At 41.0% G+C, this 18,157-nt stretch overlaps 1 protein-coding gene across 2 annotated transcripts in view; it reads left to right on the top strand.

Annotated features, from left to right (window-relative positions):
• The window catches only part of DNAH7 (dynein axonemal heavy chain 7), a 267,164-nt gene that overhangs the window by 224,332 nt on the left and 24,675 nt on the right, over positions 1 to 18,157 (top strand). For both annotated transcript variants that reach the window (XM_049615226.1, XM_049615227.1), the window contains 2 exons: positions 5,371 to 5,571; positions 9,695 to 9,856. In XM_049615226.1, coding sequence (XP_049471183.1) covers positions 5,371 to 5,571; positions 9,695 to 9,856 — 363 coding nt within the window. The remainder of the gene's footprint in view (positions 1 to 5,370; positions 5,572 to 9,694; positions 9,857 to 18,157) is intronic.

The raw sequence follows: 18,157 nt of genomic DNA on the forward strand, positions 1-18,157 counted from the left end.
TTGGTCTTCTTCTTCAAAATTACTTTGGCTATTCGGGGCCTTTTGTGGTTCCATATGAATTTTAGGATTGCTTGTTCTAGTTTCAAGAAGAATGATGGTGCAATTTTCATTGGGATTACATTGACATTTTGACAATATTTATTCTTCCAATCCATGAGCATAGAATGTTTTTCCATTTCTTTATATCTTCTTCAATTTCCTTCATAAGATTTCTATAGTTTTCAGCATACAGATCTTTTACATCTTTGGTTAGATTTATTCCTAGGTATTTTATGCTTCTTGGTGCAATTGTGAATGGGATCAGTTTCTTTATTTGTCTTTCTGTTGCTTCATTATTAGTGTATAAGAATGCAACTGATTTCTGTACATCGATTTTGTATCCTGCAACTTTGCTGAATTCATGTATCAGTTCTAGCAGACTTTTGGTGGAGTCTATCAGATTTTCCATGTATAATATCATGTCATCTGCAAAAAGTGAAAGCTTGACTTCATCTTTGCCAATTTTGATGCCTTTGATTTCCTTTTGTCGTCTAATTGCTGATGCTAGAACTTCCAACACTATGTTAAACAACAGCAGTGAGAGTGGACATCCCTGTTGTGTTCCTGATCTCAGGGGAAAAGCTCTCAGTTTTTCCCTATTGAGGATGATGTTAGCTGTGGGCTTTTCATAAATGGCTTTGATGATCTTTAAGTATGTTCCTTCTATCCCGACTTTCTCGAGGGTTTTTATTAAGAAAGTTGCTGGATGTTGTCAAATGCCTTTTCTGCATCGATTGACAGGATCATATGGTTCTTATCTTTTCTTTTATTAATGTGATGTATCACATTGATTGATTTGCGAATGTTGAACCAGCCCTGCATGCCAAGAATGAATCCCACTTGATCATGGTGAATAATTCTTTTTATATGCTGTTGAATTCGATTTGCTAGTATCTTATTGAGAATTTTTGCATCCATATTCATCAGGGATATTGGCCTGTAGTTCTCTTTTTTTAATGGGTCTCTGTCTGGTTTAGGAATCAAAGTAATACTGGTTTCATAGAATGAGTCTGGAAGTTTTCCTTCCCTTTCTATTTTTTGGAATAGCTTGAGAAGGATAGGTATTATCTCTGCTTTAAATGTCTGGTAGAACTCCCCTGGGAAGCCATCTGGTCCTGGACTCTTATTTGTTGGGAGATTTTTGATGACTGATTCAATTTCTTCGCTGGTTATGGGTCTGTTCAAGCTTTCTATTTCCTCCTGATTGAGTTTGGGAAGCGTGTGGCTGTTTAGGAATTTGTCCATTTTTTCCAGGTTGTCCAGTTTGTTGGCATATAATTTTTCATAGTATTCCCTGATAATTGCTTGTATCTCTGAGGGATTGGTTGTAATAATTCCATTTTCATTCATGATTTTATCTATTTGGGTCATCTCCCTTTTCTTTTTGAGAAGCCTGGCTAGAGGTTTATCAATTTTGTTTATTTTTTCAAAAAACCAACTGTTGGTTTTGTTGATCTGCTCTACAGTTTTTTTAGATTCTATGTTGTTTATTCCTGCTCTGATCTTTATTATTTCTCTTCTTCTGCTGGGTTTAGGCTGTCTTTGCTGTTCTGCCTCTATTTCCTTTAGGTGTGCTGTTAGATTTTGTATTTGGGATTTTTCTTGTTTCTTGAGATAGGCCTGGATTGCAATGTATTTTCCTCTCAGGACTGCCTTCGCTGCATCCCAAAGCGTTTGGATTGTTGTATTTTCATTTTCGTTTGTTTCCATATATTTTTGAAATTCTTCTCTAATTGCCTGGTTGACCCACTCATTCGTTAGTAGGGTGTTCTTGAACCTCCATGCTTTTGGAGGTTTTCCAGACTTTTTCCTGTGGTTGATTTCAAGCTTCATAGCATTGTGGTCTGAAAGTATGCATGGTATGATTTCAGTTCTTGTATACTTATGAAGGGCTGTTTTGTGACCCAGTATGTGATCTATCTTGGAGAATGTTCCATGTGCACTCGAGAAGAAAGTATATTCTGTTGCTTTGGGATGCAGAGTTCTAAATATATCTGTCAAGTCCGTCTGATCCAATGTATCATTCAGGGCCCTTGTTTCTTTATTGACCGTGTATCTAGATGATCTATCCATTTCTGTAAGTGGTGTGTTAAAGTCCCCTGCAATTACCACATTCTTATCAATAAAGTTGCTTATGTCTGTGAGTAATTGTTTTATATATTTGGGGGCTCCTGTATTCGGCACATAGACATTTATAATTGTTAGCTCTTCCTGATGGATAGACCGTGTGATTATTATATAATCCCTTCTTCATCTCTTGTTACAGCCTTTAATTTAAAGTCTAGTTTGTCTGATATAAGTATGGCTACTCCAGCTTTCTTTTGACTTCCAGTAGCATGATAAATAGTTCTCCATCCCCTCACTCTCAATCTGCAGGTGTCCCTCAGGTCTAAAATGAGTCTCTTGTAGACAGAAAATAGATGGGTCTTGTTTTTTTATCCATTCTGATACCCTATGTCTTTTGGTTGGCACATTTAATCCATTTACATTCAGTGTTATTATAGAAAGATATGGGTTTAGAGTCATTGTGATGTCTGTAGGTTTCATGCTTGTAGCGATGTCTCTGTTACTTTGTCTCACAGGATCCCCCTTAGGATCTCTTGTAGGGCTGGTTTAGTGGTGATGAATTCCTTCAGTTTTTGTTTGTTTGGGAAGACCTTTATCTCTCCTTCTATTCTAAATGACAGACTTGCTGGATAAAGGATTCTCGGCTGCATATTTTTTTTCTGTTCATCACATTGAAGATCTCCTGCCATTCCTTTCTGGCCTGCCAAGTTTCAGTAGAGAGATTGGTCACAAGTCTTATAGGTCAACCTTTACATGTTAGAGCACGTTTATCCCTAGCTGCTTTCAGAATTTTCTCTTTATCCTTGTATTTTGCCAGTTTCACTATGATATGTCGTGCAGAAGATCGATTCAAGTTACGTCTGAAGGGAGTTTGTGCCTCTTGGATTTCAATGCCTTTTTCCTTCCCCAGATCAGGGAAGTTCTCAGCTATGATTTCTTCAAGTACCCCTTCAGCACCTTTCCCTCTCTCTTCCTCCTCTGGAATACCAATTATGTGTAGATTATTTCTCTTTAGTGCATCACTTAGTTCTCTAATTTTCCTCTCATACTCCTGGATTTTTTTTTATCTCTCTTTTTCTCAGCTTCTCCTTTTTCCATAATTGTATCTTCTAGTTCACCTATTCTCTCCTCTGCCTCTTCAATCCGAGCTGTGGTTGTCTCCATTTTATTTTGCAGCTCATTAATAGCATTTTTTAGCTCCTCCTGGCTGTTCCTTAGTCCCTTGATCTCTGTAGCAATAGATTCTCTGCTGTCCTTTATATTGTTTTCAAGCCCAGCGATTAATTTTATGACTATTATTCTAAATTCACTTTCTGTTATATTGTTTAAATCCTTTTTGATCAGTTCATTAGCTGTTGTTATTTCCTGGAGATTCTTCTGAGGGGAATTCTTCCGTCATTTTGGATAGTCCCTGGAGTGGTGCAGAACTGCGGGGCACTTCCCCTGTACTGTCTTGCATAACTTTCATTGGTGGGCAGGGCCACAGTCAGACCTGATGTCTGCCCCCAGCCCACCGCTGGGGCCACAGTCAGACTGGTGTGTGCCTTCTCTTCCCCTCTCCTAGGGGCGGGATTCACTGTGGGGTGGCATGGCCTGTCTGGGCTACTTGCACACTGCCAGGCTTGTGGTGCTGGGGATCTGGCGTATTAGCTGGGGTCGGTCGGCAAGGTGCACGGGGGCAGGAGGGGTAGGCTTAGCTCTCTTCTCCTTCGGTGATCTGCTTCGGGAGGGGCCCTGCGGCACCGGGAAGGAGTCAGACCTGCCAGAGGGATGGATCTGCAGAAGCACAGCGTTAGGTGTTTGTGCGGTGCAAGCAAGTTCCCTGGCAGGAACTGGTTCCCTTTGGGATTTTGGCTGGGGGATGGGTGAGGGAGATGGTGCTGGCGAGTGCCTTTGTTCCCCGCCAAGCTGAGCTCTGCCGTCTGTGGCTCAACAGCTCTCCCTCCCGTTGTCCTCCAGCCTTCCCGCTCTCCGAGCAGAGCTGTTAACTTATGACCTTCCAGATGTTAAGTCCCGCTTGCTGTCTGAACACACTCTGTCCGGCCCCTCCGCTTTTGCCAGCCACAACGCGGAGGCTCTGCTTTGCCGGAGGGCTGCCCCTCCGCCCCGGCTCCCTCCCGCCAGTCCGTGGAGTGCGCACCACCTATCTGCCCTTCCTACCCTCTTCCGTGGGCCTCTTGTCTCTGCTTGGCTCTGGAGAATCCGTTCTGCTAGTCTTCTGGTGGTTTTCTGGGTTATTTAGGCAGCTGTGGGTGGAATCTAAGTGATCCGCAGGACGTGGTGAGTTCAGCGTCCTCCTACACCGCCATCTTCCCCTCTAGGCCATTCCTGTTGAACTGTGTCATATATACCCATTAGAATCACATAAGAGAGAAGAGCTGTCCCTGATGGCTGGCAAACCTAGCCCAAAGTCCCATGAGTCACGTTGCTGAAGTCACTGGGCATAGGGCAGCTGGTACGAGGGAAAAACGTTGCCCTTTCTCTCCACTGTTGTTGCTAAATAACAGAGGCATCTTTGCATCCTTCCTAATTCACCCTCACCCGTTGACCACATGAGTGCTCAAAAAATGTTTTATTGATAAAGAATTGCAGCTTAAGATACTACTGATATGGACAATCGAAGGAGGTAGCAATAGAGAGCAGGACTGAACAGGAAGGGGGGAACGGCCCATGGTAATCATTCCTAGCCTATACAGCCTTTAAGACAGTGCTAAGTGAGTGTTCTCTTATCCTCCCTTGCACCAACTTGAATATCCCTTTAAGAAAATATAGCTAATAGTGATATTTAATACTTCACCTTTCAAAATGCTCTTTTTTTCTTTTCATCTCACTTGGTTTAATATTGACTGATGTTGCTCATTCTCACAACCTGGCTACGGCAAGAAGAATGGATTATTCTTAATCAGGCTCTTGGGCAGAGAATTATATCTATAAATATTTCAGCACATCAGTTAAGATATGAGATTTTGGGGGGTATGTCTTAGTCTCTATTGCAACCAACTCTAAATTCTATAATACCTCTGAGAACTTTATAGTCCTGTGATTTAAATTTTCAAGAAGGACGGCAACAGTCCGGGCCTTCTCAACGAAGTGTGTTGTTTCAGAGGCAGAATCAGATTTTAAGACCTTTGCCTTGAATTGCAGCAGTAGGCTCTATTTGTAAAGATGCTTCCTCCCACCTCCAGGCCATCCCGTGCACATATGATGTGGAGAGTTTCCTTGGATTTTAGACACCCATTTGTGTCTAATTTTCTTTTTTTGCAGGAGTTAAGCCCAGAATCGACGCATCCAGATTTCCGCATTTGGCTGACAAGTTACCCGTCACCAAACTTCCCCGTGTCCGTACTGCAGAATGGGGTGAAAATGACCAATGAGGCACCGAAAGGTTTACGGGCTAATATCATTCGATCATACCTCATGGACCCGATCTCTGACCCTGAGTTCTTTGGCAGCTGCAAAAAGCCTGTTAGTAATGGCTAAGTCTTGTTACCTCAGCCCTGTGAAGCATTTCAAGTGGCCCCTGGTGATCACGAATGTGTGTGGCTGAGTAAAACTACAAATTAAATAGGCCTCCTGCCCTGCAGTGCGGTTGGTTTTGATTACTGATTATTGACTGTGCTGAAGTCAATTGTATTAATATTTTATTTTAATTTTACCACCAGCTTTATTTCTGCTCAGCTGAGATCTTCTGGGGCGTCATTAATAATGTAGCTCTCTATTGAGAAAGTCAGCTGTAAGCCATTCCCAGTACAAATCTGCAAGGTTGGAGAATCTTGTTTCAGGATATTAACTGAGCCCTGTGCTATTTGGAGCGATATCTTTAAATTAAAACATAAAAATATTTCCTCCATATAACTATAATGAGGACCAAAATGATTTTACTCCTTGATGGATGGGACTCATAAGGGTCTCTTTCAGCGTCACCAGGCAAGCAGGGAAACCGCCCACTGCTTTCATGATTAGAATTCTGCGTGTGAATGTCTGTGACCTAAAATTGTTTCACAGCATTTTACCATAATTAAAAATGGAAGGGTTTTCTTTTTAAGAGGGGTTATGAACCTCGGTAAGTTTCTGCCATTAAAGAGCTCACACTTTTGGTATCGGAATATGTTTTAAGTACACATCAAAAGAAAACATTAAAAATAAGGAAACACTTTCGTTGAAGTCTTGGGTACTAAAATAAAGCAAGCATCTATGTTTAAAACTAAGTCACACCTTAGCCTAAGCTTCTAAGACCTGCTGTAGGAGTAGCTTTCGCATTGATAAGGCCCAGAGGAGAGCAGGTTGCTTGCAGGTAGGTGGTAAGGGTATGTCTGCATGGGATAGGCTGGACAGAAGCCCTTTGGCAAAATCTTACTCCCTTTCTTCTAGATCCAAAGATCTCTCCAGTGGAAGTCACACATATTGGAAGTCTAGGCGTTTATGAAGCACAATCCAAACCAAAAGCCAAATCTCCTCAAGTGCCAAAAGAGCACATCATAATTTTTGCTTTAACTTTTTATTTGGAAATAATTTTAAACTTACAGAAAAGTGGCAAGTATAAAAATAGTACAGAGAACACCCCTGTGCCCTGAACCCACATTCACCTCCTGTTAATATAGCTTTTGTGTGTAAGTTAGACATATCACAACCCTTTACTCCTAAATAAACACTTTGATGTATATTTCTTAAGAATAGAGAGATTATCTTACCCTAGTACCATTATTAGTTTAATGGATTTAGCAAGGATACACTATTTTATCTAGTTTACTGTTTATGTTCCAAATTTGTCTGTTGATTCAGTCGTGTCCCTTAGAGCATCTTCCCTGTTCACTACAGATTGGTCTAGGGTTAGAATTGCATTTAGTCGCCACGTCTCTTTGCCTCCTTTTATCTTGAACATTGCTCTAGCCTTTGCCTTGGATGACATTGACATTTCTGAAGAATTTGTCTCCTCTTGTCTTTTTAATGGAACATTTCTCATTGGGGGCTGATATTTACTCATTATTAGATTCAAGTTATGCATTTTTAGCCAAAACACCACATTAGTGAAATTGTGTCCTCAGAGTATCACACTAGGAGGTGCACGATATCATTTATCCCTCACTGTTGGTATAAATTTTGATCTCCCAGACAGAGTGTTGTCTGATTTCTTCAACGTGTAATTACTACCTTACCCTTTGCAACTAATCGTCAGGCAGGGAGACATTTCACGGCCATGCCAATATCCTGTTCCTCAGCAACATCCACCCCAGCCCAGATTTAGTAGCCACTGATGTATCTTGCCTGATCAAGTTATTTCCCGTGATAATTCCAACTCCAGCACTCCCGCCGTATTTGACCCCTGCCACTCTAGAGTCCACAACAGCTTTCCCATCTCTCCCTTTACTTATGTGTTTTTGGGATGGACTTGGGAATTCCTTGGGGTTTTTTTCCCCCCAGTGGTTTACAATGCATTACTATCCTTAAGTCTTTTGCTCAAATTGTGCCAGATTTGGTCAGTGGGAGCACCTGCAAGCTGGCTCCTCTGTACTTCGTTCTAGGTCTCATCATTTATTATTATTATTATTATTATTATTGCTGTTGTTATTATTATTACTTAGCTCTCTTACTTTCTGGCACCAGATGCTGCAAGCTCATCCATTGTTCAACCCTGGAACCAGCCATTTTTCTGTGGAGTCCTGGTTCTAGAGACCTAGATCTGGGTGCTACTGCCTTGTTTTGGTTCTTGGTCCTTTCAGGGGAGAAAACTTAGAAATATGTGTGTACTCTCACACTCACATGCATACACATATAGACGAGTATATGTGTGCATCCAGATAAGTACATGTACACATACATACTCATTCACATATTCTAGAGGTAATGAGTTTGTAATGTATAGCCAACTTCAGTCCATCCACCCAGGGTTCTTGCTTACTTTTCCTCATTCCATACGTGCATGCCACTGCCTCTGTGCTGAGCACCTGGCTCCCACATCATCACACTTGCCAACTTGTTCTGTTCTGTAATGGATCTAAAGTAGTTCCCAAATGCAGACAGCATGTGTCACTTTGCCTTTTCCCACCTCTCTGATTAAACTGATGCTACTTGGGTTTTGTCTCCACTCCCCCTTTGAGTTTATTCCACAGGGGAAACTTCCACCTGCCCTTGGACAAAACTTTGGGCAGCATCACGATTTTTCTGGTTACTGTCAGGTAATGAAATGACCTACAGCCATTTTAACTTGTAAATCCAGCCTGGATTCCAGAATCAAAGTGCAATGTAATATGTCAATCAGTACTTAGCTTTTATTTAAAATAGAGGCTTCAACTCTCCAGCAACTTACCTAGGACCTGTAGTCAGTCGGCTTCATGCCACTGGGGAGAAGGATGGAGTTGGCATCTTTCTTTTTGTAATGATGGCTGCTGAGCCTGACCACTCAGTTTGGAGAGTGTACAACCACAAGGCAGGGCAGAGTGGAACTTCTGGTCCTGGGCTGCTTTTGCTTGGAGCTCTCTGGGCTTGGCAGGGGTTTAAATCTCAAGTTTTCTCTTGTGAGTCTTTTCATGGGTTCTCCTTAGACTCCCCTTCTGGACTCCTCTGACTGTGACTCCATCCATCAGCTGACTGCTCATGCCCCCCTCAGCTGTTGGGTCTCGCCATTCACTTCGTACAGGCTCTTACTGTCGGGATTTCCTCACCCTGTAACATAAGTCATCTTGACCAAGAAATGCTTAAAGTGGGCCCTGGCTGACATTCTTAATCCAGCGCCCCATCTGCTCATTGGGATCCAGGCTGGGTTGGCCCACTGTTGGAAGCAGGGCTCTGATTTCCCTCTCCTGATCCACTACCCTGTGGCCATAGACTATTCTACTCTTTCTGTCATAAGTTGTGCACTTTTCCACTCTACCACCGCTGCAAGGAACATGCATCAGCTCTCTGAGCAGCCCCATTAATTCCTTCTCACTAGCTTGGACTAAGAAGATACATCCCATGCTCCTTTCTCCCTCTGGGATGGGGGCAAGAGGGCTCCCAGCACAGCAGCTGCTCTTTCCAAGGAAATCTTTACCAATTCTCTCTCAAGCTCTATTTTGACCATTTTGTAACAGTCTTGTGGAGGGTGCATCATACTTTCTGATTTCTGATTCAAGGCTGGCTTTGCCATTGAAAGTAACTGTAAGCCTTCTTCTTGCCTCAGAGTAACTAGAAAAGTCATGAAGCTGTCCAAAGTTTCAATCCGGAAGTCCTTCTTGTAGAGCTGCTTAATCGGTTTGAACTGTCTTCTTTGAAATATCTCCATGGTGGTCTGGGATCACCCATTTAGAATTAATTTTTCTTACCTCATGGTGTTTCAGTTGGAACCTCCAGAATCCTATACGGTTACATTAAATAGACAAGCTTACTATACTCCCTAAAACCTGGTGCTCATAGCTGTGTCTGTCAACTGGACATGTGTACAAATGAGCATATTTTTGCCTAAATAGCCTATGGTAGTTAATTCTGTTTTAGTATACTTTGGGGTGGATATACTTATAAACAAAAAGAATTAATTTCATTTTAAAATATGGTAGGTATAATGTAACGTTGGGGGGGGGACGTCATGTGGCACCGTTTCTTCTCGTTACAGGAAGAATTCAAGAAATTACTTTATGGCCTCTGCTTCTTTCATGCTTTGGTCCAAGAGAGACGGAAATTTGGACCCCTGGGGTGGAATATTCCTTATGAGTTCAATGAGACTGACCTAAGAATAAGTGTACAGCAACTCCACATGTTCCTGAACCAGTATGAGGTATCGTAAAAAGCACAGCAAGGATGTCACCTATTTTGCCCTCTATCATGTTGTAAGTGTTTGTAATAGTAAGCGGGAAATTCTGATTAATTCACACCCTTATAAAATAAATAGCAGAATACTTCCCAACCGCTTATTAGGTAGTACTTTGTTATGACAGGCTATCATAACGCTAGAGTAGGTAGTTAGGACATTTGGTACGCCCAGTAGGAACCTATATTTTATCATTTATTTTTGACATGTACACACCTGTAGGAATCTGCGAAGTGATTGTGTTATATTGAAAAGGATCTGAGAAGAACATACATCAACCAGGCTCCAAAATGAAAATACAGATGAATTTCCTTCTGTTCTGGAGTGTGGCTTTATTTTTAGGGAAATTTTACTGTGCTATTGTAGAATTTGAGCCGTTTGTCAGGAGGAAACAAATTCTTTCGGTCATTGATGTTTACCTGAGGTATGTAGATTTTGAGAGGAAGCCAAATGGCTTCATATCATATCAACCACATTTCAGCCCCTACAGTTCTCTCTCTTTCTGTCTGTCTGCCTCTCTCTCTCTCTCTCTCTCTCTTTCACACACACACACACACACACACACACACACACTACCCATATTATCTTTTTGCTACTTGACTATCAGTTGGCTTTTTAACATGTTTGCAACTCTGAAGCACTGCTTGTTAAACCAATCCAAGTGTCCTGCAAGATATGACGTTTTTTGAGGCAAATTCCTCCAAGTTTAGTTAGAAGTTTGTTCTAAATTAGTTGGAAAATTTTAGATCAATCAATCTCAAAGTATCCAAAAAACTGACTTTGTGAAACTTTTAGTAACTTGGGATTATTTTTTTTTAAACCTATAAACAGGAAGGTATTGAATTCTGTCTCTACAAAAGCAAAGAAAAAACAGATATCAAGAGCTCACATGACATATCTAAACTTAGGTGAAGGATCTTTGATCTGTGTTTCATTGGACAGATTCCTATTCTGTACTCAAATAAAATGAGAGGCCTTTGACTTTGCAGCAATTTAAAATTGGGAAAGCATTTAAAAAGAAGCATGAATTTGATGAATTTGTCTTGTAGGAATATTTATATATAAAAAAGATACTAAGAATGGAGACCAAAATACAGCGATACAGTGCCTGCAGAAGTATTTGACCTAAGATAATTATACTTTTCAATACAAAAAATAAGAAGGAGGGGGCTCTCTCTAGTTCATTTAGCAATTTGTTCAAGCATCTGTAGCAATTTGTTCAAGCACCTGTAGAGTATATCCTAACTTAAAATATGATAGTCGGTAGTGAAGAGTCAGTTAAAAATGGCAGCAATTTAAAATTTAGTAACCATTAAGTGAAGCTCTGTAGAATATTATAGAGATTAAAAGCAGTGAGACCATATTGAAAATTACATTCTTTGGGAAACTATCAGAGTTGTTATCTGAAACAGATGTATCTAAGAAGTTAAAGTGTGTGAATATATAGCAAGAAAAGTATGTTCTGCATATACTCTCAGGATAATCATAATTTTTTTTGCTTCCATTTCCTAATTATTTTCAGAAATAATCTTACTTTGAAAACAATGTTTGAGTAGAACTACTCAGGGGCCTACCGATACACTAAACTAGATTTGCCAATATACCATTTTTAAATTATATAATACTAATTCTCTAATGCCCATGATCACTCTCAAAGTGTTCCAGTTTGGACAGTAGTATGTTTGGTCACCTTAACTGTTTAAAGACGGAGACATGAACAAGGAGGTAAGCAACTCGGCTGGATGTGATTAGTTTCCTACAGAGGAAGAGGTACCCAGGACTGAGTGCATAGAAGTTTTCAGGGTGAAGGAACCATAAAAGATTCTAAAAAGGGTCAAATAAGTGAAAAGGTTTGGTTAATGATAAGGGATCTGGAGCATACTTATATGAAATGCTAACTGATTTGGGAGTTATTCTATTATTATTGGTGTGCTTTTAGAAGAATATTTGCATTTTAGAAAATCACTTACCTGGAGCTACCAGAAACTGGAAAAGGCAGAGAAGGATCCTCTTAGAAGCTTTGAAGGAGCATGGCTTTGCCAACACCTTGATTTCAAACTTCTAGCCTCCAGAACTATCAGACAATAAATTTGTCTTATTTTAAGCCAACTGTCAGCAGCCCCAGGAAACTAATGCAGGAGACCATCATGATGACCCAGGCAAGAAACGATAAGAGTTTAAATTAAAGCATTTGAGCTGGGATGAGGAACATTGTAGAGATACAATAGATATGTAGGAAAAAGGGTTGAAATGACTTAGATATTAAATGGCAAAGGGAGAAGAAGTCTTGATTGATGTTAATTTTCTGGTCTGGAGAGGTGGAGGTACCTTTCATTAATCCAGACAGGGAGTAGTCCCAGGAAGTTAATAGGTATACAGCAGGTGGGTTAGTGGAATGGGGATGGTGAAAGGGGTAATTAATTCATTCTCTTAAATTTTATACATCCTGGAAGTATATCTACTAAGCTCTTGGCATACAGATATAAACCCCAAGAGAAGAAAGTGAACAAAATCCAGAAATTTATGAATTGGTAAAGTGTTAAGAGAAACCTGAGAATACCTGAGATTTCAAAGGGAGGTCTTGTAACCTAAGAAGAGAACTAAGGACTGTTGGTGAGCACCCAAAATCAATGGTTGGAGAGAAAACAGATCAAGGTGTAGGGAAAACTTTGGAAAAGCAACAGAATAGGGAATGATTATCTTACAGAATACTACTGTTCCCCTTCCCCATTTTCTTTTCTCTGGCTGCATCAAAATAATAGAACCACCTCCCACCCAAACTCAAGCTAGAAATCTGGGAGTCATTGGCACTCAGTTATTCCTTATCCCTCCTTAAGCATGCCCTACCTCCCTCCACTCCCCTCCTTCCTGCTCTACCCCATGCCCTAAAAACAGACCCCCCCTTATCATGGTTTGCGTTCCTCAATTTTAGTCACCTGCGGTCTAGTGCGGTCTGGAAGCAGATGATCCTCTTCCGACATATTATCAGCAGGTCAGTAGTAGCCTAATGCTATGTCACAATGCCTACATCATTCATCCTACTTTGTTTTGTCACGTAAGCATTTTACCATCTCACATCATTACAAGAGGAAGGGTGAATACAGTGCTATATTTTGAAAGAGACCACATTCACTTGACTTTTATTATAGTATATTGTTCTAATTGTTCTATTTCATTATTAGTTATTATGAGTTATTGTTGTTAGTCTCTTACTGTGCCTAATTTATAAATTAGACTTTGTCATCAGTATGTATATATAGGACAAAACAGCTCTCTGTGGTTTCAAGCATCCATTGGGTACCTGGCAACACCTCTTCCAAGGATAAGGTGGGGCGGGGGGGCTGCTATACTGCATGCCCACAGTCTACTTGCTTTTCTGTCTGCGTGATGTGCTCGTTCACATCTCTGAGCCTTGGCATATATTTTCCTTTGCTCTGAGTGCGCTTTCCTATGCCCAATCTTTGTCTACTTTTGGGAGTGTTTCTTGAATAACCATCTCAGACTCAGGAGCCAAGTGTGCCTCCCTGTTGGCACATTTCTACATGCCATTTTGGCTGAGGGTCACTTTGTCCAGCATTGTGTCGAGAATCCTTATCATTGTAGGTGAGCACATATAAAAGCAGGAGATGATTCCATATTTTTTTTGGCCCTTCATGATCTACTGTTATCCTTTCCCTGACATACTCTAGCCGAATAGCCAGAAACATGGGTACCCACCGCCATTTTGCTCTGGTAGCCTTGACAGAGCTGGTGATACATGTAGGACACTGGGAACTACAAAATTTTGCTCAGAAGGGGAACACGTTTTGTCAGATCGTAAGCTACTAGACTGTATGGTGACTTTGATTTGTTTACCCTTTTTTCCTTAGTGCCTAAATATGTATATGTGGTATATGGCTCAGTGTCTGTTTTATAAATGAACCATGATGAGTGGAAAGATCTTTAAGCTCTCAGTAAGAATGGCAACACTACTACCATTAGAAATTTAGCATCGTAATTGTAGCATTTAAAATGAATAGGCCGGGGCGCTTGGGTGGCTCAGTCAATTAGGCACCCAACTTGGTTTCAGCTCAGGTCATGATCTCATAGTTTTGTGAGTTCAAGCCTCACATTGGACTCTGTGCTGGTAGTACTGAGCCTCCTTGATATTGTCTCTTTCTCCCTCTCCCTCTGCCCCTCTCCAACTCATGCTGTCTCTCTCTCAGAAATAAATAAGCTTTTAAAATTTTTTAAAAAATTAAATGAATAGGAAATGGGAGAAGTATTCAATAATTTATGATAGAATAATTGATTATTTGCTACTTGGAAAAAAATTAAGTTAGATTATTTATACTGTGTAATTCTTGTTGGATTAAAGACAGGAAACAAAAATTAAACTGTAAAAGGTACATGTAATCTACTTAGCAGATGGACAACTACTTTGTTTTTCTTGATTTGGTAGGGGTGTGTATGTGTGTGTGTGTGTGTGTGTGTGTGTGTGTGTGTGTGTAAGGCCCACCCTCTCTCTCTCACCCTACTCTTACTGCAAAGCAACTAATTTTCCAGCTTAGGACATATCTGCACAGAAGTTTTCCTATACACGTATAGATACATATATACATAAGCACAACATATACACAAGCTTTTTTTCTCACAAACATAATTATATTTGCATACTCACTTTCAGCTTGCTTTTTTCATTCTGAAAATATTGTGGACAACTTCCAAAGTAGAGATGTTTGGTTATTTTTTTTTTAAAGTTTATTTTATTTATTTTGAGAGAGAGCACACAAGTCGGGAGGAGCAGAGAGAGAGAGAGGGAGGGAGAGAATCCCAATCAGGCTCCACACTGTCAGTGCAAAGTCTGATGTGGGGCTCAAATTCACAAACTGCTCGATCATGACCTGTGCCATAGTCAGCCCTTAACCAAATTGAGCCACCCAGGTGCCCCAATAGAGATCTTTGTTTAATGGCTGCTTACGTAGCATTTGTCTTTGTTGACTACTAGAATTTTATTTCCTTTTTATTTTTTGCTAATAAGCAATGCTAAAATGGACGACTTTGTGTTCACCTTTGCATACAAGTTGCTGACTTTAGGGTTTGTTTCCATGTACACTGTCTCCCCATTCATGATCTCAACCCTCCTAACAATAGGCCCAGAAGCAACTGCCATCATTTCTGCAACCCCAACCAGGGTGCTCAGGCACCTGGGAAAATGCACACCCCAATGTGATTGGCCCTGGTTGTGATCAAGCTGCTGAGAGAAACAACATCTTCCCCATTAGCTGGCAGGCATGTTGACAGGTTTTAACCCTTTTGACATAAACCAAACTCTTCCCTTCTAGACCTCATCTTATGTCTGCATCAGGAAGCCCTCCCAGGGGCCAGGTGGTTCACCTTTGGTCTACCTCATTCACTACCTATTTACTTTGTCAATGAGTTTTCTTGCTACGTTTCATTTTTATGAGGTGGGGACCTGTCAACAAGGTAAGTCCAAGTAGTCTCATCAAACTCCCCTCACAATAAGGACAAAAACATGCTGGACTTCTCCTTCCTGGTTCTGTTTATTTCTCTACAAGGTCTTGGTCACTGAAACCTGTTCTCCTGAATTCTCTGCCTTCTGTTCCACTTCTAAAAAATAACAAGTCTCATAATTTCCAACCTCTAATTTGATAAATTTCCCCTCTCTAACCCCTACTAGCTACTCTTCCTTAGTGCTGTTATTTCTATTGAAGAGATGCCTCAAAGTGGGATCCCAGGAATGTGGAATAGATACTCTAACTTTTAACAGATAATGGCAAGAAGGGCCTGAAAGAACAAAGAGGATGAAATAATCCCAAAGTAAAAGATTGCTATCTTCTAAAACCTTGCTTATCAACAATAGCCAAACCAGGAAGAGAGCCCAAATGTCCATTGACTGATGAATGGAGAAGATGTTGATCTTGAAGGGGCAGGAGCCAAGATGGTGGAGCAGCATGGAAGTTCTCTGCTTCTCTCATCCCTAAAATGCATCTAGGTCATCAACAAACCATTTTGCACACCTAGAAAATTGATCTAAGGATTAATGCAACAACCTGTGTAACTTGAGCCACAGAACTCAGCGGGTACACAGTGTGGAGAGGTGAACTGGGGTAGAGAGAAGCTGTAGAGGGTAGGGGGCTGATTTTGTTTGCAGAGAGAGGTCAGAGACAGGGGTGAGAGTACAAGAACAGCACTCCCCCTAAAAGCAGCTAGAGAGAGAGAAAGAGTGGAAACACGCACAAGGGTCTGAATGAGAAAGGGAGAGAGGGGTGGGTTTCAATAGTATTAGGACTCTATAAACAGGGGAGTGCAACGTCATAAATTCTGCAGCTCGATACCTGGCGGTGCTCTGATGGGAAGGGTGATTCCCCAGGAGCAGTGAGGTGAGGTCCAAGGGGTCCTCGGGCCACCCAGGGAGAGGTGGTTCCCCTACCAGGAGGACATTTGGTAGAGGCCATGCAGCATCCCCACGGGAAAAGGTCCCAGGTGGACCCTGAAGAACAGCAATGTTTGCTGGTGTTAGACAAGGTCACTAGGATGTGATGAAGCCTGGTACCTGTTATGTGTTGGGATTTACCATAGTCCCTGAACTGCTGCTGCTACACAATCACATGAACTTTCTCTGGGACAGGCTGGCACCTGGACACAGTCTCTGAGCCTCTGCAGCAGCACGGTCTCATGAGCATTCCCAGGGGCAAGCCAGCACCCAGCCATTGCTCGGCAAGACCCTCTGCCAGAGGGTTGGAGCAGGCCCACGCCGCAGGACCCTCAGAAGTGAGGGGTTTGGAAACACAACCCTGTCAAGATAAAATTTGGGAGAGGTGCCACCTGGCAAGCTGACGGGTTGGTCACAGACAGTACAGAAGCGGGGAGTGGACAGAAGCGAAGACAAAGGAGGGGTGCCTGATGGCCGGTCGGTAAGAGCATAGAGTTCTGATGCTGGACACTGGGAAGCTGGGTGACCCCATTTGCACCTCTCCTGCACCTGCAGATACACTGATCTGCCCCGGTAAGCTAAGCAGCACCACCTGGTGGAGAACAGAGTTGTTACACCAAGCCCCATCCACCTGCGCCAACCAAGCCCTAGAGGACCACCACAAGTCTCTCCCCCTGCTTAGTATATGGACTATAAAGTGCTTAATAATTCGACTTCTACGGGAAACTGGATGTAATTTCATTCAGATTTCATTCTGTTCGCTGGTTCAACATTTTTTTTCTCTTTTTCTTGGATACAGAAAAATTATTTTTGTTTTCTCTTTTTAGATATATATTTTTAATTTTTTACTATATTTTTTAATTTTTTGGTAATTTTTTTAGTCTATTTTACTTTCTTCATTTTATTCTATTGTATACATTTTTAAAATTTTTAAATGTTTTCTTGTTTTTTTCTTTTTCTTTATTTTTTTTTTTCTTTTCTTTCCCTTTTTTCTCTATTCTATCAAGCTTGTTTCAACAACCAGGCCAAAACACACTTAAGATCTAGCTTTCATTATTCGATTTTTTGTGTTGTTTCTAATTTTTAATTTTATTATTTCTTTGCCTCCAAAATGAAAAAAAGAAGCAATTCACCCCCCAAAAAAAGAACAGGAAGAAATGACAGCCAGGGACTTAATAATCACAAACATAAAGAAACTCATTGACAATAATACCATAATAGTAGGGTACTTTGACACCCCACTTACAGTAGTGGACAGATCATGTAAACAAAAAATAAACAAGGAAACAATGGCTTTGAATGGCACACTGGACCAAATGGACTTAACAGATATATTCAGAACATTTCATCCTAAAGCAATGGAATACATTCTTCTCAAGTGCACATGGAGCATTCTCCAGAATAGATCACATACTGGGACACAAATCAGCCTCCACAAGTACAAAAGGATTGAGATCATACCGTGCATAGTTTCAGACCACAACACTACGAAACTCGAAATCAACCAAAAGAAAAAATTTGGAAAGACAGCGAATACTTGGAGATTAAAGAAAATCCTACTAAAGAATGAGTGGGTTAACTAAGAAGTTAAAGAGGAAAATAAAAAGTACATGGAAACCGATGAAGATGATAACACCACAGCCCAAAACCTCAGGGATGCAGCCAAAAGCAGTCATAAGAGGGAAGTATATAGCAATCCAGACCTTCCTAAAAAAGGAAGAAAGGTCTCAGATACACAACTTAACTTTATACCTTAAAGAGCTGGAAAAAGAACAGCAAATAAAACCCAAAATAAGCAGAAGACAGGAAATAATAAAGATTACAGCAGAAAT

Source organism: Panthera uncia (genome assembly GCF_023721935.1).
Source record: "Panthera uncia isolate 11264 chromosome C1 unlocalized genomic scaffold, Puncia_PCG_1.0 HiC_scaffold_3, whole genome shotgun sequence".
Taxonomy (NCBI): domain Eukaryota; kingdom Metazoa; phylum Chordata; class Mammalia; order Carnivora; family Felidae; genus Panthera; species Panthera uncia.